This window comes from Phocoena sinus, chromosome 4 (genome assembly GCF_008692025.1).
Source record: "Phocoena sinus isolate mPhoSin1 chromosome 4, mPhoSin1.pri, whole genome shotgun sequence".
Taxonomy (NCBI): domain Eukaryota; kingdom Metazoa; phylum Chordata; class Mammalia; order Artiodactyla; family Phocoenidae; genus Phocoena; species Phocoena sinus.
The window spans coordinates 17994489-18022050 of NC_045766.1; the positions used below are offsets into that span (position 1 = coordinate 17994489).

General features: G+C 37.9%; 1 protein-coding gene across 4 annotated transcripts in view; it reads left to right on the forward strand.

Annotated features, from left to right (window-relative positions):
* Positions 1-27562, forward strand: part of NCK1 (NCK adaptor protein 1) — an 82906-nt gene that overhangs the window by 37619 nt on the left and 17725 nt on the right. For 3 of the 4 annotated variants that reach the window (XM_032630155.1, XM_032630157.1, XM_032630158.1), the window contains exon 2: positions 24380-24623. In XM_032630155.1, the coding sequence (XP_032486046.1) occupies positions 24398-24623 (226 nt within the window). In that variant the 5' untranslated portion in view covers positions 24380-24397. Of the gene's footprint in view, positions 1-24379; positions 24624-26501; positions 26851-27562 lie in introns of those variants that run through there. The other variant, XM_032630159.1, reaches the window with a different exon arrangement.

Here is a 27562-nt window from a genome sequence, read left to right on the forward strand (position 1 = left end):
TATTTAGGTCTTCTGCCCATTTTTGGATTGGGTTGTTTGTTTTTTTGATATTGAGCTACATGAGTTGCTTGTATGTTTTGGAGATTAATCCTTTGTCAGTTGCTTCACTTGCAAATATTTTCTCGCATTCAGAGGGTTGTCTTTTCGTCTTGTTTATGGTTTCCTTGGCTGTGCAAAAGCTTTTAAGTTTCATTAGGTCCCACTGTTTATTTTTGTTTTTATTTCCCTTTCTATAGGAGTGGGTCAAAAAGGATCTTGCTGTGATTTATATCATAGAGTGTTCTGCCTATGTTTTCCTCTAAGAGTTTTATAGTGTCTGGCCTTACATTTAGGTCTTTAATCCATTTTGAGTTTATTTTTGTGTATGGTGTTAGGCAGTGTTCTAATTTCATTCTTTTACATGTAGCTGTCCAGTTTCCCAGCACCACTTATTGAAGAGGCTGTCGTTTCTCCATTGTATATTCTTACCTCCTTTATAAAAGATAAGGTGACCATATGTGTGTGGGTTTATCTGGGCTTTCTATCCTGTTCCATTGATCTATATTTCTGTTTTTGTGCCAGTACCATACTGTCTTGATTACTGTAGCTTTGTAGTATAGTCTGAAGTCCAGGAGCCTGATTCCTCCAGCTCTGTTTTTCTTTATCAAGATTGCTTTGGCTAATCAGTGTCTTTTGTGTTTCCATACAAATTGTGAAATTTTTTGTTCTAGTTCTGTGAAAAATGCTAGTGGTAGTTTCATAGGGATTGCATTGAATCTGTAGATTGCTTTGGGTAGTAGTCATTTTCACAATGTTGATTCTTCCAATCCAAGAACATGGTATATCTCTCCATCTATTTGTATCATCTTTAATTTCTTTCATCAGTGTCTTATAATTTTCTGCATATAGGTCTCTTATCTCCTTAGGTAGGTTTATTCATAGATATTTTATTCTTTTTGTTGCAATGGTAAATGGGAGTGTTTTCTTAATTTCACTTTCAGATTTTTCATCATTAGTGTATAGGAATGCAAGAGATTTCTGTGCATTAATTTTGTATCCTGCTACTTTACCAAATTCATTGATTAGCTCTAGTAGTTTTCTGGTAGCATATTTAGGGTTCTCTATGTATAGTATCATGTCATCTGCAAACAGTGACAGCTTTACTTCTTCTTTTCCGATTTGGATTCCTTTCATTTCTCTTTCTTCTCTGCTGTGGCTAAAACTTCCAAAACTATGTTGAATAATAGTGGTGAGAGTGGGCAACCCTGTCTTGTTCCTGATCTTAGTGGAAATGCTTTCAGTTTTTCACCATTGAGGACGATGCTGGCTATGGGTTTGTCATATATGGCCGTTATTATGTTGAGGAAAGTTTTCTCTGTGCCTACTTTCTGCAGGATTTTTATCATAAATGGGTGTTGAATTTTGTCGAAAGCTTTCTCTGCATCTGTTGAGATGACCATATGGTTTTTCTCCTTCAGTTTGTTAATACGGTGTATCACGTTGATTGATTTGCGTATATTGAAGAATCCTTGCATTCCTGGGATAAACCCCACTTGATCATAGTGTATGATCCTTTTGATGTGCTGTTGGATTCTGTTTGCTAGTATTTTGTTGAGGACTTTTGCATCTATGTGCATCAGTGATATTGGCCTCTAGTTTTCTTTCTTTGTGACATCTTTGTCTGGTTTTGGTGTCAAGAGTGTTGGTGGTCTCGTAGAATGAGTTTGGGAATGTTCCTCCCTCTGCTATATTTTGGAAAAGTTTGAGAAGGTTAGGTGTTACCTCTTCCCTAAATGTTTGATAGAATTTGGCTGCGAATCCATCTGGTCCTGGGTTTTTGTTTGTTGGAAGATTTTTTTTTTTTTTTTTGCGGTACGTGGGCCTCTCGCTGTTGTGGCCTCTCCCATTGCAGAGCACAGGCTCCGGACACACAGGCTCAGCGGCCACGGCTCACGGGCCCAGCCGCTCTGCAGCATGTGGGATCTTCCCGGACCGGGGCATGAACCCGTGTCTCGAACCCGTGTCTCCTGCATCAGCAGGTGGACTCTCAACCACTGCGCCACCAGGGAAGCCCTGTTGGAAGATTTTTAATCACGGTTTCCATTTCAGTGCTTGCGATTGGTCTGTTCATATTTTCTATTTTTCCTGGTTCAATCTTGGAAGGTTGTGCATTTCTAAGAATTTGTCCATTTCTTACAGGTTGTCCATTTTATTGGCATAGAGTTGCTTGTAGTAATCTCTCATGATCCTTTGTATTTCTGCAGTGTCAGTTGTTACTTCTCCTTTTTCATTTCTCGTTCTATTGATTTGAGTCTTCTCTCTTTTTTCTTAAGTCTGGCTAATGGTTTATCAATTTTGTTTATCTTCTCAAAGAACCAGCTTTTAGTTTTATTGATCTTTGCTATCGTTTCCTTCATTAATTTTTCATTTATTTCTGATCTGGTCTTTATGATTTCTTTCCTTCTGCTAACTTTGGGGTTTTTTTGTTCTTTTTCTAATTGCTTTAGGGTGTAAGGTTAGGTTGTTTATTTGAGATGTTTCTTGTTTTTTAAGGTAGGATTGTATAGCTATAAACTTCCCTCTTAGAACTGCTTTTGCTGCATTCCATAGGTTTTGGGTCGTTGTGTTTTCATTCTTATTTGTTTCTAGGTATTTTTTGATTTCCTCTTTAATTTCTTCAGTGATCTCTTGGTTATTAAGTAGTGTGTTGTTTAGCCTCCATGTATTTGTATTTCTTACAGATTTTTTCCTGTAATTGATATGTAGCCTCATAGCGTTGTGGTCAGAAACAATAGTTGATATGATTTCAGTTTTCTTAAATTTACCAAGGCTTGATTTGTGACCCAAGATATGATCTATCCTGGAGAATGTTCCATGAGCACTTGAGAAGAAAGTGTATTCTGTTTTTTTTGCATGGAAAGTCCTATAAATATCAATTTAGTCCATCTTGTTTAATGGGTCATTTAAAGCTTGTGTTTCCTTATTTATTTTCATTTTGGATGATCTGTCCATTGGTGAACGTGGGGTGTTAAAGTCCCCTACTATGATTGTGTTACTGTCCATTTCCCCTTTTATGGCTGTTAGTATTTGCCTTATGTATTGAGGTGCTCCTATGTTGGGTCCATAAATATTTACAATTGTTACATCTTCTTCTTGGATTGATCCCTTGATCATTATGTAGTGTCCTTCTTTGTCTCTTGTAATAGTGTGTGTTTTAATGTCTATTTTGCTACTCCAGCTTTCTTTTGATTTCCATTTGCATAGAATATCTTTTTCCATCCCTTCACTTTCAGTCTGTATGTGTCCCTAGGTCTGAAGTGGGTGTCTTGTAGACAACATGTATACGGGTCTTGTTTTTGTATCCATTCAGCCAATCTATGTCTTTTGGTGGGAGCATTTAATCCATTTAAGGTAATTATCAATATGTATGTTACTATTATCATTTTCTTAATTGTTTTGGGTTTATTATTGCAGGTCTTTCTCTTCTCTTGTGTTTCCTGCCTAGAGAAGTTCTTTTAGCATTTGTTGTAAACCTGGTTTGGTGGTGCTGAATTCTCTTACCTTTTGCTTGTCTGTAAAGCTTTTAATTTCTCCGTCACGTCTGAATGAGATCCTTGCTGGGTAGAGTAATCTTGGTTGTAGGTTTTTCTCTTTCATCACTTTAAATATGTCCCATCACTCCGTTCTGGCTTGCAGAGTTTCTGCTTAAAGATCAGCTGTTAACCTTATGTGGATTCCCTTATGTGATACTTGTTGCTTTTCCCTTGCTGCTTTTAATATTTCTTCTTTGGATTTAATTTTTGATAGTTTGATTAATATGTGTCTTGGTGTGTTTCTCCTTGGATTTATCCTGTATGGGAGTCTGTGTGCTTCCTGGACTTGATTAACTGTTTCCTTTCCCATATTAGGGAAGTTTTCAACTACAATCTTTTCAGATATTTTCTCAATCCCTTTCTTTTTCTCTTCTTCTTCTGGGACCCCTATAATTCGAATGTTGGTGCATTTAATGTTGTCCCAGAGGTCTCTGAGACTATCCTCAATTCTTTTCATTCTGTTTTCTTTATTCTGCTCTGCAGTAGTTATTTCCACTATTTTATCTTCCAGGTCACTTATCCATTCTTCTGCCTCAGTTATTCTGCTATTGATCCCTTCTACAGAATTTTAAATTTCATTTATTGTGTTCATCTCTGTTTGTTTGCTCTTTAGTTCTTCTAGGTCCTTGTTAAAACGTTCTTGTATTTTCTCCATTCTATTTCCAAGATTTTAGATAATCTTTACTATCATTATTCTGAATTCTTTTTCAGATAGACTGCCTATTTCCTCTCCATTTGTTAGGTCTGGTGGGTTTTTCCCTTGCTTCGACATGTGCTGTGTGTTTTTCTGTCTTCTCATTTTGATTACTGTGTTTGGGGTCTCCTTTTCGCAGGCTGCAGGTTTGTAGTTTCTGTTGTTTTTGGTGTCTGTCTCCAGTGGCTTAGGTTGGTTCAGTGGGTTATGTAGGCTTCCTGGTGGAGGGGACTAATGCCTGTGTTCTGGTGGATGAGGCTGGATCCTGTCTTTCTGGTGGGCAGGTCCACATCTGGTGGTGTATTTTGGGGCGTCTGTGGCCTTATTTTGATTTTAGGCAGCCTCTCTGCTAATGGGTGGGGTTGTGTTCCTGTCTTGCTAGTTGTTTGGCATAGGGTGTCCTGCACTCCAGCTTGCTGGTCATTGAGTGGAGCTGGGTCTTGGCGTTGAGATGGAGATATCTGGGAGATGTTCACTGTTTGATATTACGTGGAGCTGGGAGGTCTCTTGTGGACCAGTGTCCTGCGCTTGGCTGTCCCACCTCAGTGGCACAGCCCTGACGCCTGGCTGGAGCACTAAGAACCTGTCCTCCGCACGGCTCAGAATAAAAGGGAGAAAAAAAAGAAAGAAAGAAGATTAAATAAAGAAAGTAAAATAAAGTTATTAAAATAAAATATAATTATTAAGAAAAAAGTTTTTTTAAGTAATTAAAAAAAATGGACAGACGGAACCCTAGGACAAATGGTAAAAGCAAAGCTATACAGACAATATCGCACATGAAGCATACACATACATACTCACAAAGAGAAATAGGGAGAAAAAAATATATATCATTGCTCCCAAAGTCCACCTCCTCAATTTGGGATGATTCGTTGTCTCTTCAGGTATTCCATAGATGTAGGGTACATCAAGTTGATTGTGGAGATTTAATCCACTGCTCCTGAGGCTGCTGGGAGAGATTTCCCTTTCTCTTCTTTGTTCGCACAGCTCCCAGGGGTTCAGCTTTGGATTTGGACCCACCTGTGCGTGTAGGTCGCCTGAGGGCGTCTGTTTTTCGCTCAGACAGGACGGGGTTAAAGGAGCCACTGATTCGGGGGCTCTGGCTCACTCAGGCCGGGGGGAGGGAGGGGTACGGATGCGGGGCAAGGCTGGGAGGCAGAGGCCGGCGGGACGTTGCACCAGCCTGAGGCCCGCCGTGCGTTCTCCCGGGGAAGTTGTCCCTGGATCCCGGGACCCTGGCAGTGGTGGGCTGCACAGGCTCCCCAGAAGGGGTGTGTGGATAGTGACCTGTGCTTGCACACAGGCTTATTGGTGGTGGCAGCAGCAGCCTTAGCGTCTCATGCCCGTCCCTGGGGTCCACGCTGATAGCCGCGGCTTGCGCCTGTCTCTGGAGCTCCTTTAAGCGGAACTCTTAATCCCCTCTCCTTGCGCACCAGGCAACAAAGAGGCAAGAAAAAGTCTCTTTCCTCTTCAGCAGCTCCAGACTTTTTCTTGGACTCCCTCCTGGCTAGCCGTGGTGCACTGGCCCCTTCAGGCTGTGTTCACGTAGCCAACCCCAGTCTTCTGTCTGGGATCCGACTGAAACCCGAACCTCAGCTCCCAGCCCCCGCCTGTCCTGGCGGGTGAGCAGGCAAGCCTCTCGGGCTGGTGAGGACTGGTCGGCACCGATCCTCTGTGCGGGAATCTCTACGCTTTGCCCTGTTGCTGTGCTCTCCTCTGTGGCTCCGAATCTACCCCACCTCTGTCCCCCGCAGTCTCCGCCCACGAAGGGGCTTCCGAGTGTGTGGAAACCTTTCCTCCTTCACAGCTCCCTCCCACTGGTGCAGGTCCCGTCCCTATTCTTTGTCTGTTTTTTTTTTTTTTTCTTTTACCCTACCCAGGTACGTGGGGAGTTTCTTGCCTTTTGGGAGGTCTGAGGTCTTCTCCCAGCATTCAGTAGGTGTTCTGTAGGAGTTGTTCCACATGTAGATGTATTTCTTCTGTGTTTGTGGGGAGGAAGGTGATCTCCACGTCTTACTCTTCTGCCATCTTAAAGCTCCTTTCATTTTTAAAAATATGGGTAGGCAGAGAATTTTCCAACTTAATATTTAAATTCTGCTTCCCTCTTGATTAACAATTCCATCTTTATTTCTCTACTTGTGTTTTAGTATAAGCATTCAAGAGAATCTAAACTTCACCTTCTGCACTTTGTTTAGAAATAGCTTGAAGCAAATAGTCCAATTTCATCCTCAAAAGTTTTACCTTTCATTGAACACTAAGACAGGAACAATTTGTCTTCTTGGTCATTCTTACTAGAGAGTTATCAATTTTCTTGATCTTTTCAAAGAACATCCTTTTGGGGACTTCCCTGGTGGTCCAGTGGCTAAGGCTCCATGCTCCCAATGCAGGGGGGCCTGGGTTCAATCCCTGGTCAGGAAACTAGATCCCACATGCCGCAACTAAGAGTTTGCATGCTGCAGCTGAAGTTTCTGCATGTCACAACTAAAAGATCTGGCGTGCTGCAACTAAGCCCCGCACAGCCCAATAAGTAAATAAATATTAAATATATGTATATTTAGGGAAAAAAATCCTTTTGGTTTCAGTAATTTTTCTTTTATGTTCTTTTTCAATCTCATTGATTTCTGATCTTTATTAAGTCCTTCTGTTTCCTTTGGGTTTAATGTGCTCTTCCTTTTCTAGTTTCTTAAGGTGGATGCTTACATTATTGATTTGAGGTCTTTTTTCTTTTCTAACATTTTGTTACTAGCATTTTAATGCTACAGATTTCCTTCTAAGCAGTGCTTTAGCTTCATCCAGCAAATTTTCATATGTTGTGTTTTCATTCAGTTCAAAATATTTTCAAATTTCCCTTGAGAAGACTCTTCGGCACATGAATTATTTAGAAGTGTGTTACTTAATTTCCAAATATTTAGAGATTTTCCAGTTTTTTTTCTGTTATTGGCATCTAGTTTAATTCTTCATTGTCAGAGAACATATGCTGTGTAATTTCAGTTCTTTTACATTTATTAAGGTTGGTTTTATGGTCCAGAATATGGTCTATCTTGGTGAATATTCTGTGTGTACTAGCAAAGATGTGTACATTTGTTGCTGTTGTTGAGTATAATGTTCAGTTAGATTCAGTTGGCTGATGTTTAGATCTTCTGTATCTTTCCTGCTTTTCTGTCTACTTGTTCGGTGTATTACTGAGAGTGGTTACAGTTCAGAATAATTGTGGATTTCTTTACTTCTTTCAGTTCTAGTAGTTTTTACTTCATGTATTTTGGAACTTTAATTGTTAATTATATACATATTTAGGATTGTTGGGTTGTCTTGATGAATTTACCTTTTTCTCATTAACTCAGGTCTTTATACCTGATAATTTTCCTTGTTCTGAAATATACTTTCTCAGATACTAATATAGCCACTCCAACTTTCTTTTGACCACTGTGTGCATGATCCTTTTACTTTTAATCTATATAGCATTATATTTAAAAGGTTTTTTTTTTTTTTCCCCCCGGTATGCGGGCCTCTCACTGTTGTGGCCTCTCCCGTTGTGGAGCACAGGCTCCGGACGCGCAGGCTCAGTGGCCATGGCTCACGGGCCCAGCCACTCCACGGCATGTGGGATCTTACTGGACCGGGGCGTGAACCCGTGTCCCCTGCATTGGCAGGCGGACTCCCGACCACTGTGCCACCAGGGAAGCCCTTAAAATGGGTTTTTGATAACAGTTGGGTCTTATTTGTTAATTTAATCTGATAGTCTTATCTTTTAAAAAATTATTTATTCGTTTATTTTAGGCTGTGTTGGGTCTTCACTGCACGTGCGCTTTCTCTAGTGGTGAGCAGGGGCTACTCTTTGTTGCTGTGCGTTGGGTTCTCATTGTGGTGGCTTCTCTTGTTGCAGAGCACGGGCTCTAGGCGTGGGCTTCAGTAGTCAGCATGCAGGCTCAGTAGTTGTGGCTTGTGGGCTCTAGAGCGCAGGCTCAGTAGTTGCGGTGTACAGGCTTAGTTGTTCCACGCCATGTGGGAACTTCTCAGACCAGGGCCCGAACCCGTGTCCCCTGCATTGGCAGGCGGATTCTTAACCATTGCACTGCCAGGGAAGTCCCTTGATAGTATATCTTTTAATTAGTATGTTTAGGTCATTTATTTTGTGTAATTATTGATATGTTTGAGTTTTATTATTTGTTACTCTTTGTTTCTTTTTTTTTTTTTTTTTGCGGTACGCGGGCTTCTCACTGTTGTGGCCTCTCCTGTTGCGGAGCACAGGCTCCGCGGCCATGGCTCACAGGCCTAGCTGCTCCGTGGCATCTTCCTGGACTGGGGCACGAACCTGTGTCCCCTGCATCGGCAGGCGGGCTCTCAACCGCTGCGCCACCAGAGAAGCCCACTCTTTGTTTCTTTTGGGTTTTGTTTCTGTTTTCCCTTTTCCTTCTTTTCAATTGAGTGTGTTTTTAAGTATCCATTTTAATGTATATATTGGTTTTCATGGCTGTTATCTCTTTGTCCTTCTTTTTAGTAATTGCTCTAAAGATTATAATATACTATATACTATATATACTTAATTTTCCTAGTATATCTAGAGTTTATATTTTACCACCTCAAATAGAACATAAAGCCTAACAACTGTATATAGGTCCCATTGCCCTCCCCACTTATATGATAATTGTCATATGAATTATACATATGGGTTGAAAGCCCCCCCATGAAAATATTATAATATTCCGTTTCAAGAGCTATGTTTTAAAGAACTTAAGAGATGAAAATTAATCTTATACTTACCTAGATATTTCCCATTTTTGTTGCTCCTCCTTCATTCCTGAAGTTTCAAGTTTCCCTCTGATACCATTTTTCGTTTAGCCTTAAAGCTTCCTTTACATTTCTATTAGAGCCAGCCTGTTGGCAGCAAAGTGACTTAGTTTTGATTCATCTGAGAATATCTTTATTTCATTTCATTCCTGAAGGATATTTTCACTGAATATAGAATTCTGGGTTGTCAGTTGTTTTCTTCCAACATTTTAAAGATATGGTTCATGGTTTCTGATGAAAAGTCCTGTAGTTCAGATTGCCCCCTATATCAGGATTTTTCAACCTTAGCACTTTGGACTGGATAATTTTTTGTTGTGGAGGCCTATCCTATTCATTATAGGATGTTTAGCAGTATCCCCATTAGCACCTCCCTCCTCCCCAGCAGTGACAATAAAAAATGACTCCAGACATTGTCACATATACCCGTGGATGTGAAATAACCCCCAGTTGAGAACCATTGGCCTGTATGTAATATGTTGTTTTTCTCTGGCTGCTTTCAAGATTTTTCTTTTACTTTTGGTTTTTAGCAGTTAGATTATGATGTGCTTGGACATGATTTGAATTTATCCTATTTGGGGTTTGCTTAGTTTCTTGAATCTGTAAATTTATGCCTTTTGCAAACTTTCGGAAAGTTTCAACCACTGTTTCTTCTAAGCATTTTTTTGTACCGGTATCTTTTCTTTAGGGATTCCGAAGACATGAATAGTAGCTCTTTTGATATTGTCCCACTGGTCCCTGAAGCCCTGTTCTTTCTTTTTCAAAAATATTTTCCCCTCTCTGTTCTTCAGGTTGGATAATTTTTATTGATCTGTCTTCACGTCTACACAGTGTTTCCTCTGTTGTAGTTTGTTGAATGGCACACTTTAAAAAGATATGTCCATTTCCTAATCCCTGCAATTTGTGAATATTACCTTATGTGACAAAAGGTGTGATTAATTAATTTGAGGATTTTGAGAGGAGGATAAATTCCTAGGTTATCTGGTAAGCTCTAATTCCAATGCCAAGTATCCTTATAAGAGTGAGGCAGAGGGAGATTTGCTAGACAGAAGAGGGGGAGGCAGTGTAAACACAGGGGCAGAGTTAGTGATGCAGTCACAAGGAATGTTGACAGCTACCAAAAGCTGGAAGGGGCAAAGTACAGGTTGTTCCCTAGAGCCTTCAGAGGTAGTACAGCCCTGTCAACACCTTGATTTCAGACTTCTTGATTGTATCCTTGATTGAGACCTTCAGATCTCTGACAGAATAAATTTCTGTTATTTTAAACCACCCAGTTTGTGGTAATTTGTTATAGCAGCCATAGAAAATTAATACATCTGCCGTCTTGATTCTGCTATTCAGCCTCTCCAGTGAAGTTTTTATTTCAAATATTATGATTTTCAGCTCTAAAATTTCCATTTGGTCCTATTTAATAGCTTCTTCTCAGATGAGATTTATCTTTCCATTTGTTTGAGTGTTCACCTTTACCTCATGGAGCATGGTTATATTAGCCACTTTAAGATTTTTGATAATTCCAATATCTGGGTTATTTTTGGTTCGCATCTATCTGTTGGTTGTTTTTTCTTCCAATTCTTGCCCAAATTTTCCTACTTCTTGATATGTTGGGTAAGTTTGAGTTATATACTGGACATTTCTAGTATTAAGTTGTGAGAATTGGGATCCTGTTAAAATCCTTTGGAGAATTTGCTGTTGTTTTAGTAGGCATCAATCTGATTAGATTCAAACCAGTTTTTACTTGGTTTTATGGGCAGTAGTTCCAATATCAGTTTCATTTTCTAAACCTTTGCTGTACTATTTGAGTCTGTTTGCTATGTGCACCAGTCAGGGATGGTCTGGGCTTGGGCGGTGTTTATTTTGTATTTCCGTTCTCAGTGCCTTTGTCATGCTTCTTTGGAAATTCCATGCATGTCCAACTTGGGGGAGGGGAGTTTAGTACTTAAGTTGGTTTCATAACTAGAATTATAGATATAAAAGATTCACAAGCTTGATACTAATTGAAGTGGTAAGGATAGATTTTATTCAATAAATACTACGACAGGGAAGAGAGTCCAGCATGAACTGAATTCAACTTTGCCAAAACAAAAGGCAGCAGACTTTTAAGAAGTTGGAATGTGCTAAGGGAAAGTCACAGAGCGGTGTTGAAGGGGATTGATCCATATGGCGAGGGCAACAGGGTTTGTAACTGGTACTTATCCAGAGGAGAAATAAACTTCTCTTTATAACAGAGGCAGTGGTGCAAGTTAGAGCAAGGCACCCACCAAAGTTGGGCCCTTATCTTCCTACAGGGTCTGGGAACAAGAGTGAGAGTTATCTCCTTGAATGTTTGCATTTTAAACAGATGGCTCTTGGGTCCTTGAGAAGACAGTTTTAGGTGGTAGACAATTTATATCTCAAGGGAGCAGAGGAAGTATTTATAATTGCAAGCTTTCTAAAGTAACTGCTCTAAGAGGGAGTTCAGGGGCCTATCACCAAGATTTAGCTGGAACAAACAGTAAATTCTGGCAGCATTGAGCTTTCTCAGGCAGGAACTTAAGGGGGCTGGAGGGGTCATCTTAGGGATAGAGCCTTAAGCTATTAGAAACTATCCTAGTGTTTGTTCAAGTCTGTTAGTGTGAGTAATCATTTATGACAAGTCATTTATGCTTAGAGTCTGCAGTTTTTTGTTGTTGTTTGTTTGTTTTTGCGGTACGTGGGCCTCTCACTGTTGTGGCCTGTGGACTCTCCCGTTGCGGAGCACAGGCTCCGGACGCACAGACTCAGGGGCCCAGCTGCTCCGCGGCATGTGGGATCTTCCTGGACCGGGGCACGAACCTGTGTCCCCTTCATTGGCAGGCGGACTCTCAACCACTGCACCACCAAGGAAGCCCCGAGTCTGCAGTTTTTATAGGTCAGGATTGAGGCCTAGTTAAGAAGAGGGTTCAGAGGAAGCTGGCTACTGTTTGGTCAAAGAGAGAGTCTTTGTCATAGATTATGTTCTTCTGCTCTTCTTTCATGGGAGTTTTCCAATATTCTCCAGCTCCCAGTGACCCCTTGCTTCCTTTGGCCAGAAAAATTGGGTTTTCTTATTAGAGTTTCAGTCTCGCATGTTGTTGCTCAGTTCTGGGCCTGACTGTGCCTGACTGTGCCTGACAGGGTGAAGAGGCTATAGAGAAAGCATAGGTGTCCTCTTGGGGTCTTTTTTTTAAATTATTTTAAAAAATTTTTTGGCTGCACCGCGTGGCATGTGGGATCCTAGTTCCCCATCCAGGGATCAAACCCGTGTTCCCTGCATTGGAAGCATGGAGTCTTAACCCTTGGACCATCAGGGAAGTCCCCTCTTGGGGTCTTAACGTATATGCTGTCTCCATCATTGTGTCAGCACTGCAGATCTGCACTGAGGCTGGCCTTGGGACCGGGCTGGGAGAGGGGGAAAAGAAGGAAAAAACCTCAGGGACTTAACCCACCCACTCTGGCTTTCAAGAGGCTTTTCCCCCTGTTTTTTGGCCAAATGAACTTCTCTTCCAAATGAGGTTCTTCCTTACTGCACCTTCCACACAATTTCCCATTCTTCTTGGCTTTGGGTCATAGCTAGGAAATAAAGTGTGTGTGTGGTAGGGTGACCAAAAGGAAATTTATTGTTTGGTCAAATTTCAAAGGAAATTTGTGTATTCAACAGGATATTTATGTATTCGTCTGTTTTCAAGCTGATTTCCCTCTCCAATCTACCTATTGTATACTTTTCAGGGTCCTTAGGTAGCTGATGCTTTGCATTTTTTTTCTGGAGATTTTAGTTGTAATCAGTTGGAGAGAAAGTTTGCAGCAGGCTTACACTCATCATTCCTGGAATTTAAAATACTTAGGCCAGGACTTCCCTGGTGGTGCAGTGGTTAAGAATCCACCTGCCAATGCAGGGGACACAGGTTTGAGCCTTGGTCTGGGACGATCCCACATGCCATGGAGCAACTTAGCCTGTGTGCCACAATTACTGAGCCTGTGCTCTAGAGCCCACGAGCCACAACTGCTGAGCCCGCGTGCCACAACTACTGAAGCCTGCTTGCCTAGAGCCTGTGCTCTGCAACGAGAGGCCACTGCAATGAGGAGCCCGTGCACTGCAACTAGAGAAAGCCTGCATGCAACAACGAAGACCCAACGTAGCCAAGAATAAATAAGTAAATAAATAAATTTATAAAAAATAAAAACAAAAGGTGAGTGGATAAACAAAAAAAATAAAATACTTAGGCAAGTGAGTTTTAATATTTAAAACAGTATGGAAAAGTTCATTGATAAAGTTTTAGATTCCACATTAGAAACTAGTATTTAAGAAATTCTACTGCTTGTCAAGTTTTGGTGTAGTACCAAAAAAGAATCCACAGTTATCTGAAAAGACTCTTAAAATACTCTTCCCCTTTTCCAACCATACATTTGTGTGAGACCAGGTTTTCTTTTCAGCCAAAATGATGTTGTAATACATTAAATGCAGAAACAGATATGCGAATCCACCTGTCTTCTATTAAGTCAGACATTAAAAAGATTTGCAAAAATGTAAAATAATTCTATTCTTTTCATTAATGTTTTGTTTTAGAAAATAAAATTTTCATAAAATATGTTAAAATGTATTGGATTGAATGTGATTATATTTAATTGAATTGAAAATATCCTAACATTTTCTCACTTTTAATTCCTAATATGGTAAATATTGATAGATAGACCCAACCTAAACAAAAAAGCTCTTCAGTTTTTAAGTATGTAAAGGGGTTTTGAAACCAAATAGTTTGAGAATTGCTGATTTACTAGGTAATTGGTTTCCATGTATTTATAACTTGTGTATTCCTCTTCTGTTCCTTAATAGTCAGCAGTAATCAAAAATACATGAACTCTGGGGGGAGTGAAAAGAACATGCATTTGACTCCCAGTTTCAACCACTTATTTTCCAAGGTTGAAGAGCCATTTAACTTCTTAGTATCTGTATTATACTTGTAAAGTGAGGATAATACTTTAAATGATTGTTGTGAGGGAAATGCTAGGATATACCTGAATTACAGACATTTAGTAAATGTTCCTTGGTATAGAGTTACATATTTTTAGCAACTCTCAGCCTTTGTGACGGTGTAAAAACCTCTCATCTTAAGCCAGTAGGTGTTCTCCAACTTAGTCTGTTGATCCCTTTCCAATAAGAAAGAATGGTGTAATTTATGAAGATCCCAAGAACAGTAAATTTCATGTTGTCTGTCTTTAGTGACATGTTGAAATGATTGAGTTCTTTAATTCCAACTTGGTTCTGTTCTTGTGGTAACCAGATCAGAAAAGGCCAGAAGTATGATCAGCGATTGTGTCTAGGTCCAGTTTGGGAATGAGATTGGAAGTGAATTTGAAAAACAAACTGAGATCAGGAAATAAGCCCAGGAGAAAAAGGCAAGCAGGATGTGAGTACTATAAAGTGGGACTGATGTCAAATCCGAGGTTCATGATGTTCATAGTATCAGAGGAGGGCAGGTAGTCAGTGAGGATCAAATTGGTAGTTCAGATTTTATAAAGGAAATCCAACACTTGATGTCAGGGAGGAAATGGACACTGGTTGATGAGGCTCCTGGGTTCAGGTGCTAGGTACAAGGACAGAGAGACCAAAGGATAGGAATCCAATTCCTGGAAGAAGAGTGGGGCCAAGATCATCCCAGTGCAAATATTGTTAGTGTAGTTGCAAACATGGAGCTGAAGCTTTTGTAGGAGAATATGGAATATTAATTGACAACCTTTACAGCCAGGCCTCTGGGCTGAATCAAAGTGCAATGGAGTCACTTCAATATTTAATTTCTGTTTTTTGAACTAAACTTTTAGTCTCTAACCAAAAGAGAGCAAGAGAAATGGCTATTACAATAGTGCAAATGTTACTACCCGTAATTCTACTCTGAGCATCTGTTCCAAGGTAAGCATGAGATGGGAAGCATTTACTTTCTCAGTTGGCCTCAATTGTTGTCCCTCTTGTAGTGTTAACATGTTATTTTACTTTGTTACTTGTTTTTAAAGATGCATAGTTTTCCCTACTATCTGAACTCTAAGGTTAGCTCTTTTATCTGGTACTTAACTGAGGAAATGGTCAGCAAAGGAAAGCTGAATTATAAGTGGGTTTTTTTTGTTTGTTTTTTGTTTTCGTTTTAGATTCCAATTGTTTAAATTCTGTGTAATTCTACTGTAAAGCAGATTTAGTTCTATGACAACTTACTACTCTTACATTTCTTTTTTTCTCTTACATGCCCCATGTTTCCTCACCCATACTTTGTGTTCTGGATGCCAGTTCCTATTAGCTAGCTTTCAGTTGTTTTTCTCTTTTTATAGTACATTTTAAAAAATCAAGTAATACGTACCTATTGAAAAATATTCAAACCACACATACCTATGGAGTAGGGAATGAAAGTCTTACCAGTCTTACCACTCAGTGAGGCTACCACTGTGCAATTTGATGTGTGTCCTCCCTGAACTTTTTAATGCATATACAAGCATATGTAGTAGGATGTTTTCAAAATACAATCATAATGAGCATATTGTTTTGAATTTGCATTTTTTGCTTAATATTTCTTGGACATTTTACCATACCAGTATTTATAATTTAGGCACTCTTGGTGTACATTTCACTCCTGATTTTTCACATAAGCAGTGCTGCAGCAAACATTTTTACATAAATGACTTCGGGTACTTGAATCATTTTTGCCCATAGTATGTAGATTGCTGGTTCAAAGAAATGTGCATTTACAATTTTGAGCTGTTCTTCAAAAATTTTCTTCTCAAAAAGTACGATAACCAAATTAAAAAGATAATGACAAAATGGAAAAATTTATACCAAAGACAAAGGGCATATATTCCTACTATACAGAGAGCTTCTAAAAACTGAAAGAAGCCACACCATAGGAAAATGGTCAAAAGATAGGAACAAGTAGTCCACACAGAAAAACAAATGCAAATGTCCTTTAAATTTTGGGAAAGGTGCTCAATCTCACTGTAATAGAGAAACACAAATAAAAACTGCTCTGAAGTAGCATTTCTTATCTATCTAATTGGCAAAAATCCAAAATATTGACAACATAGTTTCTTGGCAAGGCTGTGAAGAAATAATCACTCTCATATATTGTTGAGAATACAAAAAGATAAAGAGCCAATAGATAGGAAATTTGGCAGTATTCACAAAATTATATAAACCTTAAGCTTCATCTCAGCATTCTTCTATGACTCGAACCCAGAGGCACAGAAAACAGGAAAACAAAGTGACATGTATATGAGCACTATTGCAGCACTATTTAATACCAGAAGACAGGAAACAACCCACTGTCCATCAGTAAGGTTTAGTTGAGGAAAGTGTGATACTTGTATAATGATGAAGTACTATGGTAACATAGGGCAGAAGTGTAGTACAGTATAACAAACAGGGTGTTAATATTGATAGTCAAGATACAGAACATTTCCATTACCACAAGAATCCCTCTTGCTGCCCTTTTATAACCACGCATTTCCTTCCCACTCCCACCCTGTCCATAACCCCAGGAAGGCATTAATCTGCTCACCATTTCTATAATTTTATCATTTCAAGAATGTCAGATAAATGGAATTATATAGTGTGTAACCTTTGGGATTGGCTCCCCCCGCCCCCCAATTCAGCATAATTCCCTGGAGATACATCCAGGTTATTGCATGTAGCGATAATTTTTTTCTTTTTATTGATAAGTAGTGTTCCATGGTATGGGTATACCACAGTTTGTTTAACCATTTGCCTGTTGAAGGACATCTGGGTGGTTTACATTTTTTGACTTCACAAATGAAGTTGCTGTAAACATTCATGTAAAAGTTTTTGCATGAATATAAATCTTCATGTCTCTGGGATAAAAGCCCAAGAATACAACTGCTCACTTGTATGGTGGTTGCATGTTTAGTTTTACAAGAAACTGCCAAACTGTTTTCCAGGGGTCTGTACCATTTAAAATTCTCATCAGCAAAGTACGGGTGATTCAGTTTCGACATATCCTTGTCAATATTTGGTATTGTTACTCTTCTGTTTTAGCCATTCTGATAGGTGTGTAGTGATGTCTCAGTGTGGTTTTAATTTGCATTTTCTCAGTAGCTAATGATGATGAGCATCTTTTCATGTGCATGTTTGCCATCTATACATCTTCTTCAGTTAATGTCTCTATGTCTTTTGCTTGTTTTCTAATTGGAGTTGTTTTTCTACTGTTGAGTTTTTCCTTTTATGGATCTTACTTTCAGTGTCAAGTTTAAGAACTCTGCCTAGCTCTGTAGTCTGAAGGTTTTATTCCGTATATTATTCTAAAAGTTTCAAGTTTTATATTTAAGATTGTCATCCAGTTTGAGTTAGTGTTTGTATAAGGTGTGAGTTTAGGTTAATGTATATTTTTTTTGTTTGCCGATTTTGGTCTCCATTAGCTCTTGCAACATTTGTTGAGAAAGCTGTTTTCCTCCATTGAATTATTTTTTGCACCTTTGTCAAAATTCAGTTGGGCATATTTGTGTGGCTCTATTTCTGGGTTTTCTGTTCTGTTCCATTGATATATGTGTGTATCCCTTTGCAAATACAGTAAGTCTTGGCTTACTGTAGCTACATAGTAAGTATTTCCCCACTTTATTCTAACTTTTAAAAATTGTTTTTGCTATTCTAGTTATTTTGCCTTTCCATAAAAATTATAGAATAATAATTCTATATATATAAAAGTTTTTGCTGGGATTTTAATAAGAATTACATCACCTGTATATCAGTTTGGAAAAAATTGACACCTTTACTGTGTTGAATCTTCCATTCCATAAACACTATTATTTAGATCTTTGATTTCTTTCATCTGCATTTGTAGTTTTCAACATATAGTCCTCTTGATGTTTTGTTAGATTAGCACTTCTTTCATTTTTTTCCTTTTATTATAAATGGTATTACTTTTAATTTTGGTGTCCATGTGTTCATTTCTAGTATATAGAAATACAGTTGCTTTTTGCAGGTTGATCTTGTGTCACAAATTTGGATAGATTTTATTTTCATTTTCACTTCAGTGTAAATGAACTTTCCTTGAGACTTCTTTGACCCATGGATTATTTAGAAGTATGTTCCAAATATTTGGAGGTTTTTCTGTTATCTTTCTATTGTTGATTTCTAGTTTGATCCTGTTGTAGTCAGAGAATACACTTTATAATTTCAGTTATTTTAAATTTGTTGAGGTTTATTTTATGGCCCAGGATACGGTCTATCTTGTTATTTGTTCAGGGGCACTTGAAAAGCATGTCTATTTTGCTGTCGCTCATTGGAATATTATATAAATGTTGGTTAGATCCTGTTGGTTGAATGTGTTATTGATTTTTTTTTTTTCTTTTTTTTTTTTGCGGTACACGGGCCTCTCACTGTTGTGGCCTCTCCCGTTGCGGGGCACAGGCTCCGGACGCGCAGGCTCAGCGGCCATGGCTCACGGGCCCAGCCGCTCCGCGGCATGTGGGATCTTCCTGGACCAGGGCACGAACCCGTGTCCCCTGCATCGGCAGGCGGACTCTCAACCACTACGCCACCAGGGAAGCCCTTGATTTCTTTTACATCTTTGCTGATTGTCTGGCTGATGGGTAATAAAAGTCCTGGCACCTTAGTTGGTCTTTACTTACACCACCAGGCAGAGATGTTGCGGTGCCCCATTATAGCCTCTCAAGGGTAGAAAATCTAGGTTTCCTTCTTGGTCTTTGCTGGCATGGGTGGGGCCCGTTTTTTTCTGCAGTGTTTGACTGGAGTAGAGTTTTTATCGTCTAAAAAGTTTTCTGTATTGCTAAGCTGTCCCTTTTTTGATCCATTGTCTGGAGAGCACTGGGTTTTGTTGTTTTTGTTGTTTTTTCTCTGCCTGTTGGTGTGTTTAGCTTGCCAATCTTCAAGTCTAGGATATACCAGGCAAAAAGAAAACCTAGGGGATTCACCACTGTGTTGTTACTTGGGTCCTGAGTTTCCCAGCTGATTTTCCTTCTCTTTACCTTTCAGAGTTTTCTTTTGTTTGATTCATATGTAATATCCAGGGTTTTTAGTTCTACTTAGCTGGAGAAATAGAGAAAAGTACAACTACTCTGTCTTCCTGGAAGTCAAGGTCGTCTGTCTAATTTACTTTTGTATATAGTGTGAGGTAGGGCACTGTTTTTTCCCAAATAGATAGTTAGTAGTCCTAGTATCAGTTACTGAATAACTCATTCTTCTCCAGTGATTTGAAATGTCACCCCTACTAGATATGAAATTCTCATATTTTTGCATATTTAAAGACACATAGTAGAAGTTCGCTGACTTGCCTAATTAACTGACTAAACCCCTTTATTTCCATTATGAAACATATAACCTGATACCCTTGACATATTTCTACTCTCACCAATTGAGTTGTATCTGCTTACCAAGAATTAGAGGTGTTGTATCTTTCAGGTGTGCTTCTTACTATAATCTTGTATATTATATAAATTAACAAAAATAGTGCTGAAAGAAAATTGCTTTTGTGAAAACGAAGTTGATTGCTTTGGAAAGACTTACAAAGAAGTCACTTAAAAAAATTACTTGCTTGTGAATTAGGCCTGCGTGAGACCACTGTAAATGTTTAGGGGGAAAATATATACAAAAATTCATTTTGTGTTAAGTGGTTTGAAGTACTCCATCTATTTCAAAAAGACCTAAATTAGAAGAACTCATAGCTAGTATATTAGAGAAGAGGGCTTCTAAAGCTGCCTGTATGTAGGCGTATCTGTTTCTGGACCTTAATCTATATTCTACTGGTCTATTTGATATTCTATACCAATATCATATTCTTTTAAATTGCCTTAATATTTTAGTGCATTTTGATATCTGATAGGGTATGTTTGCCTATAGTGGGAATTTCAGCTGAAAAGAACAAAACCCAACTAAAACTGTCTTAACGTAATAAAGAAACACATTAGTTCAAGGAACTGGAGGTTTAGGGGGCAGTTTTTAGTACTTATTTTAGCAGCTCTGGCTCTATTTCCCAGAAGCTCTCCTTTCATTTGTTTGTCAGCTTCATTCTCCAGCTGGTGACAAGATGGCTGCAGGCCTCACATCTGTCCATGACAAAATACAAAGACAGTCTTTTACTACGTTTCTCAAGAGCCAGTCATCATTACCCTGAAGTTGCTAGCATAGTTTCCCTTGCATCCCATTGGCCTTAAGTGGGTTAATATGGACTAAACTAGCAAGGAAGAGATTGTCATGATTGGCTTAGATGAGTTCTCAGTCCTGCATGTACATTAGAATCACTTGGATGGCTTTTAAAAATAGTAATGCCTGAGTGACAATCCACACTGATTAGAATCTCTGAAGTAGGGGCCCCAAGCTCCTGTATTTTTTAAAAAGCTCCATAGGTGATTCTAAATGGAGGGAAAGCTTTCATTAACCCAAATACACCTTTGAAGCTAGAGTCGTTCCCCCAAGTTGCATGGCTAAAATAATAATAATGAGGTGGCAACTATAAGGATAATTGGGATATTGTTAGGAAAAGAGAAAATGAATGCTGGATATACAACCTACCAACTATTATACCAACTCTTATTGTTGTGTTTTTTTTTTTAACCAACTCTTATCATTATACTCTTTTTTTAAGATTAATTTTGTAGATTAATTTTTTAGATTAATAAGGGGGTGGGGAGACAGGTTCCCACAGGAAGGAATCACAGTTGGTGCCCAAGTATCCCTGACAAAATCTCTCTGCTTTTCAGTGTCTCAAAAAGTCTATCACTTGTGATTTTTTACATCATGCACCAGTTATTATTTAGACTTGGTTGTACTGTTTTTTGTTTTTTCCAATTTGGCTGCGCCTGGTCTTAGTTGAATGTAGCACGCCGGTTTTTTGTTGCAGCATGCGTGATATTTAGTTGTGGCATGTGAACTTTTAGTTGAGGCATGTGGAATCTAGTTCCCTGACCAGGCATGGAACCTGGGCCCCCTGCATTGGGAGTGCAGAGTCTTAGCCACTGGACCACGAGGGAAGTCCTGGTTGTAAGTTTTTATTTGCAAGTAATTTCAAACGGAAAAATTGCAAGAATACAAATTAATTTTTCTGGTTTCTCCCTGTTCGTCATTTCTTGAATGCCACATCGTCCTCTTTTTTCTTTAACATTATTAATTTTGCTGCTGTATATACTTGAGTCATTATTTTAGAAGACTGTATGGTAGGTTTTGAGACCTTGCAATAACCCCCCAAAAGTATCTACCTTGTAGATGTAAAAGTATCTACACTTGAATGCGAGGGCTTGTTGAATTCTAGATTAAAATGCATTTCCCTGAGTACATTGAAGAACTTGCTTCATCATTGAGAAAACAGAATCAGTATTTTGGATAGTCAATATCCAAAATCAGAAGCTGATTTTTTTTGCTTGCTAAACCGGGATGGCTCTTTATGTAAAATAGTCTCTCTGAAGAAAGCAGAGAGCTATTCTAGGTTCAGAAGTGACTTAGGTTTGTAACATTTCCTTTCTTTGTTCTAAAAGAGTTTGCATAAGTTGGATTTATTTGTTCTTTGAATTTTAATAGAACTTGCCTGTGAAACCATCTGGACCTGGTGTTTTCATTATGGGAAGATTTCTTAATGACTAATTCAATTTTATTACTTTTGTTATTTTAATTTTTCTATAAATTTGTACATTTTACTTTTTCTCAGATTTATTGATGAAGTTTTTAATATTGCCATGTTTTTTGAATGTCTGTAGCATCTATAATTATGACTCCCTTTTTATTCCTGGTAATTTGGTGTGCTTTTTTTCATTTTTAAAAAAATTTATTGAAGTATAGTTGATTTACGATGTGTTAATTTCTACTGTACAGCAAAGTAATTCAGTTACACATATATATATATGTTCTTTTTCATATTCTTGTCCATTATGGTTTATCACAGGATATTGAATACAGTTCCCTGTGCTATACAGTAAGACCTTGTTTATCCATGCTATATATAATAGTTTGCATCTGCTAATCCCAAACTCCAGTCCATCCCTCCCACACCCCCTGCCCTTGGCAACCAAAAGTCTGTTCTCTGTGTCTGGGAGTTTGTTTTGTAGATAAGTTCATTTGTGTCATATATATTGTATTTGTCTTTCTCTTTCTGACTTACTTCACTTACTATGATAATCTCTAGGTCCATCCATGTTGCTGCAAATGGCATTATTTCATTTTTTATGGCTGAGTAGTACTCCATTGTATATATATACCACATCTTCTTTATCCGTTCCTCTGTTGATGGACATTTAGATTGTTCCATGTCTTGGCAATTGTAAATAGTGCTTCAATGAAGAGTGGGGGTTCATGTATCTTTTCAAATTATAGTTTTGTCTGGATATATGCCCAGGAGTGGAATTGCAAGATCATATGGCAACTCTATTTTTAGTTTTTTGAGGGACCTCCATACTGGTTTTCATAGTGGCTGCACCAGTTTACATCCCCACCAACAGTATAAGAGGGTTTCCTTTTCCCCACATTCTTTCCAGCATTTGTTATTTGTAGACTTTTTAATGATTGCCATTCTGACCAGTGTGAGGTGGTACCTCATTGTAGCTTTGATTTGCATATCTTTAATAGTTAGCAGTGTTGAGCATTTTTTCATGTGCCTGTTGGCCATCTATATGTCTTCTTCGGAGAAATGTCTATTTAGGTCTTCTGCCCATTTTTTGATTGGGTTGTTTGTTTTTTTGTTATTGAGTTGTTTGAGCTGGTTGTATATTTTGGAAATTAAGCCCTTGTCGGTCACATCATTTGCAAATATTTTCTCCCAGTCCATAGTTTGTCTTTTCGTTTTGTTTGTGGTTTCCTTTGCTGTACAAAAGCTTTTAAGTTTGTTTAGGTCCTATTTGTTTATATTTGCTTTTATTTCTGTTGCCTTGGTACGATTTATGTCAGAGAATGTCTTGCATATATTCTCTTCTCAGAGTTTTATGGTGTCATGTCTTATATTTAAGTCTTTAAGCCATTTTAAGTTTATTTTTGTGTATGGTGTGAGGGTGTGTTCTAACTTCATTGATTTACATGTGGCTGTCCAGCTTTCCCAACACCACTTGCTGAAGAGACAGTCTTTTCTCCATTGTATTTTCTTGCCTCTTTTGTTGAAGATTAATTGACCTTAGGTATGTGGGTTTATTTATGGGCTCTCTTTTCCTTTTTTCATTGATTAGTCTTGCCAGACTCTGTCCATTTTTTAGTCATGACAAAGAACTACCTTTTGTTTTGCTGAGCCTTTCTTCTATATCTTTGTTTTCTGTTTCATTAAATTCTGCTTTTATTTGTATTATTTCCTTTTATCTACTTTTCTTTATGTTCTTCTTTTCTAACTGAAGACAGATGATCAGTTCATTAATTTATTTTTAACTTTTATTTTTCTGATGTAACTGTTTACAACTACAAATTTCCTTTTTATATACTCCTTTTGCTGCATCCCACAAAGTTAGCTATATAGTCTTTAATTTTACTTTTAAGTATTTTCCAAATTCTATTATGATATCTTCATTGACTCATGAGTTTTTAGAAGTTTCTAAATATTAATATATAAGGTTTTTGAAAAGCTGTCTTTTTATTATAATTGTCAGAATATGGTTGTAGGGTGCCAAGTACATGAAAGATGTAGAGACTTTTTTATGGCCTAGCATTTGATCGATTTTTGTATATGTTCTGTTTATATTCTTCTGTTTGGAACTTATATTTGTATATGTTTATTACATCAAACTTAGCGGTTATGATGTCAGTTCTTCTTTAGCCTTACTAATTTTTTGTCTCCTTAATTTATTACTGAGATAAACATGTTAAAAGTTGTCCTCTATGATGATGATTTTGTCAATTTTTCCCTGTGGTTCTATTTTGGAGCTATATTAATAAGTACCTATAAGTTTAGCTGTTATATATATTGAATAAAACCTTTTATCATGGGCTTCCCTGGTGGCGCAGTGGTTGAGAGTCCGCCTGCTGATGCAGGGGACACAGGTTCGTGCCCTTGTCCTGGAAGATCCCACACGCCATGGAGTGGCTAGGCCCGTGAGCCATGGCCGCTGAGCCTGCGCTCCGCAATGGGAGAGGCCACAACAGTGAGAGGGCCACGTACAGCAAAAAAAAACCCCAAAAAAACCCTTTTATCATGATGTAGTTAATTTCCTTATCACTAGTAATAGTTTTGCCTTAAGTTATTAATACAGCTACACCAGTTGTGTATTGATTAGCGTATGCCTGGTATTTTAATTTTTTTCATATTTTTATTTTCAATCATTCAGTGCTCTTTGGTTCTTAGGTGTGTTTCTTTGGAAAAGCATGTAGACTACTACTAGTTAAGCCTTATGTAAAATATTTTCTGTGTGGTTACAGTGCAGAAGCTGCTGAAAAATGGCAGAAGAAGTGGTGGTAGTAGCCAAATTTGATTATGTGGCCCAACAAGAACAAGAGCTGGACATCAAGAAGAATGAGAGATTGTGGCTTCTGGATGATTCTAAGTCCTGGTGGCGAGTTCGAAATTCCATGAATAAAACGGGTTTTGTGCCTTCTAACTACGTGGAAAGGAAAAACAGTGCTCGGAAAGCATCGATTGTAAAAAACCTAAAGGATACGTTAGGTAAGTTATTTTTGTATTAAAACAAGAATGACAGTACTTTCTATTAAATGAATGCTGGAGCTTGGTTCTTTGTACTGAATTTTGGCAGCAGTGGGCAGAATCAACTAGAACATCCCAGGGCTGGGATTTCAGCTAGGCAAGGTAAATTTGGCTCATAGCAGGGGTATTCAAGTCAGGTGTGTTCAAGGAGACAGTGAAGGTCAGTTTCTGTAAATCTAGCTGGTGGATCTGGCCAGAGTTCAAGAGTCAAGCCAGAGTGATGCTGACAGTGGAACTTAACTCTGATCTTCTATCAGGGGCTCCTTGAACCATGAGTGCCTGTTGGAATTTAGACAGATTCTACATCTAATTGAGATAGGGATAAAATGAGTGAGATGCAGAATATCCTCCTTGTCATCAAGGCAACATATTTTACAGGATTGCTTCATTGCTTCATTTTACATCTAATGGCTTATATGTTGAACTGTGCTTTTAAAAACAAACTATCATTTTATTCTTATATTTGATAAAAGAGTTTTAAATTGTGCATTACTGTATATTAGCATCTATAAAACTTATCTCTTTCTTATTTTGTTTCTCTTTTTTCCTCTTCTTTCTTCCCCTAACTGTAAATTTTGTTTGTTTTTACTGGCCTTCCGTTAGGGCCAGGGATAGGGGAACCTGCTTCACATTGGGCTTGGCCAAGCTGTGATAGGAAGGAAATACGTGCAGATGAGGCCTAGGCTGTCTCTCTCTCTCTCTCTCTTAATTCTCCTTGGCTGACAGGAAGGAATTGGGAGGGACAGAATTTCCCTCAGGTATTCAGGCAAGCATGCTGTTACTTAATAGTTTTTGGTATATATGTAGGAGAAGAAGTAAAATTTCTCCTTGAAAAAAGATAGTTTGAGAGTAATGTGGCATGATTGATGAATATGGAATATTACTGACTAACTGCTTTATATTAGTTTTTATTTCTTATTCAGCATTATTGTTATTCTATTATTCTATTCTAAAGGTCATTTAATAAATGGAGTTACTAATCTGAATTTTCACCATGATACTTAACCGCTTTAACTAGGTTTGCCTTTTTTTGAGATTTTAAGGTTTTGCAAATAAGGCCATTATTATTAGTTTTTAACAGTAGTTTTTAAATAGAAGACAATTCACATATGAATGAAAGACAGTTGGAAAGAGATTGTCCTTGAATAGCTGAAGAGACCAAAGTTAGAACCAGGAATACTTGTGATTTTGTAAATACTGGACATTTATTTAAAGCATGTTGATTAGGTGTATTAGGGAAAGTTAAGATAACTTCTATCAAGAAAGTATGCCTCATAGTGATGAAGGCACAGAAAGGACTAGGGCCACACCTAGATAAACTTGTATGTTCCTTTTAAAAAGGATAGTGGTATCCTGAGAGGTATAGCAGATGTGACAGTAATTAACAAAAGATAGTGAAAAAACTAATACAGAGCAAAGAGGAAAAACACCCCAGTTTTAGATATGACTGCATATGAATTTTAAAAGCCTTATTAGATACAGTTTTTATTATTAATACTCCTGGGAAACCTTCCATATTATTTTCTGATATTATTGAGACAGTTTTAGCAAGACTATATCTATTTAAGTTCTAGGCTATCGCTGTTAATTTTATTAGTATATTACAGTTATTGCTGTCTATTCCAGAGGACTAGTGGTCTATAGTTAGACTGTATAATGATGTAAATCCAGCTTTTGCATCGGACAGCCTTCTTTCCTTTCTCAGAATTTCTGAATCCCTTTTTGGTAGGTAACTTAAATGTCCCATATAACTAATGGATTTTTTTCACAATGATTGATTGTGCTGATGGAGACACTGTTTGAAGGTTAAGAAAGAAAAGGAGAAAACAAAGGAAAGAATGAATACATGAATATATTTTCAACTGTTGAAAAAAAAATACAAGCTTTAAAGCTTCTTCCAAAATAAATATGAATAGTAAGGTCATATTTGTGGCCATCACGATATACTTGTTTTATAGGTTCTGTTGGAGTTCAGGGTAAAAGTGTTTTGGAAAGAGAGAAGCCTCAGCAAACCTTTCTATTGCCTGGGTGTGGGCCAAGTCACATGGATTGGGTGTGGGGAGTTTCAATGTTGCAGAACCAGGAAGTTCACGGAGAATTATCCTGAGCTGTGTTAACAAACTGACGAAAGAGAACACGGGATTTTTTTTCAGAATGGATTGGTTAAAGGTCTTTAAAGATTTTTTCAGTAAGTTAATCTGTTTATTAAATCTGTAGTTTTCTTGTAGTTTTTGAAATAGAGTTTTCACTTTGTGAATTTAAAGGAAAACTATGGATAGAACATGGTAGGTTTATATAGGCTGGTGCTTTATATTGTTTATGAAACATAAGCTAAGTGATTGGTGATACATCAAATATCAATAGCTTTGACTTGATAAGTAATTAAAAAATTTTTAATATCAATGTTTAAATAACAGACAGGAAAAGGATATAAATGATTTGAGTTTGATGCAATTAGTTCTTTGAACTTAGCATAGACATTTGAAGTGAATTAAATAAATTGTAAACATATTAAAAACAGGAGGAGAAAAAGGCTTTAAGTGAGCAAGTTCCTTCATCCTCAACATTTGAAGTAACATGATATTGTTCTGGTGCTTTTTGCTTAGATTTCAGAGGACCGATGTAGAAGATAATGTTTAATAAAAGCATCAGTAAAGAGAATGTTTTGACTTAATGTCGGATTGCTAGAAATTGCTATTTTGGTTAATGTGAGACTTGATATTTTGAAATGAATTGTGAGAGCAGCTGCATACAAAGAATATGAAAACATTGATAGAAAATAGTGAATTCTTAGATTGTTTTTGAGTTCAGGTCATAAAGTAATTCTAATACTAACAAGAACCTCATCTGTGTATCTGCTGATAGCCTTTTTATACTCTTATGATAGTGAACTTGATTTG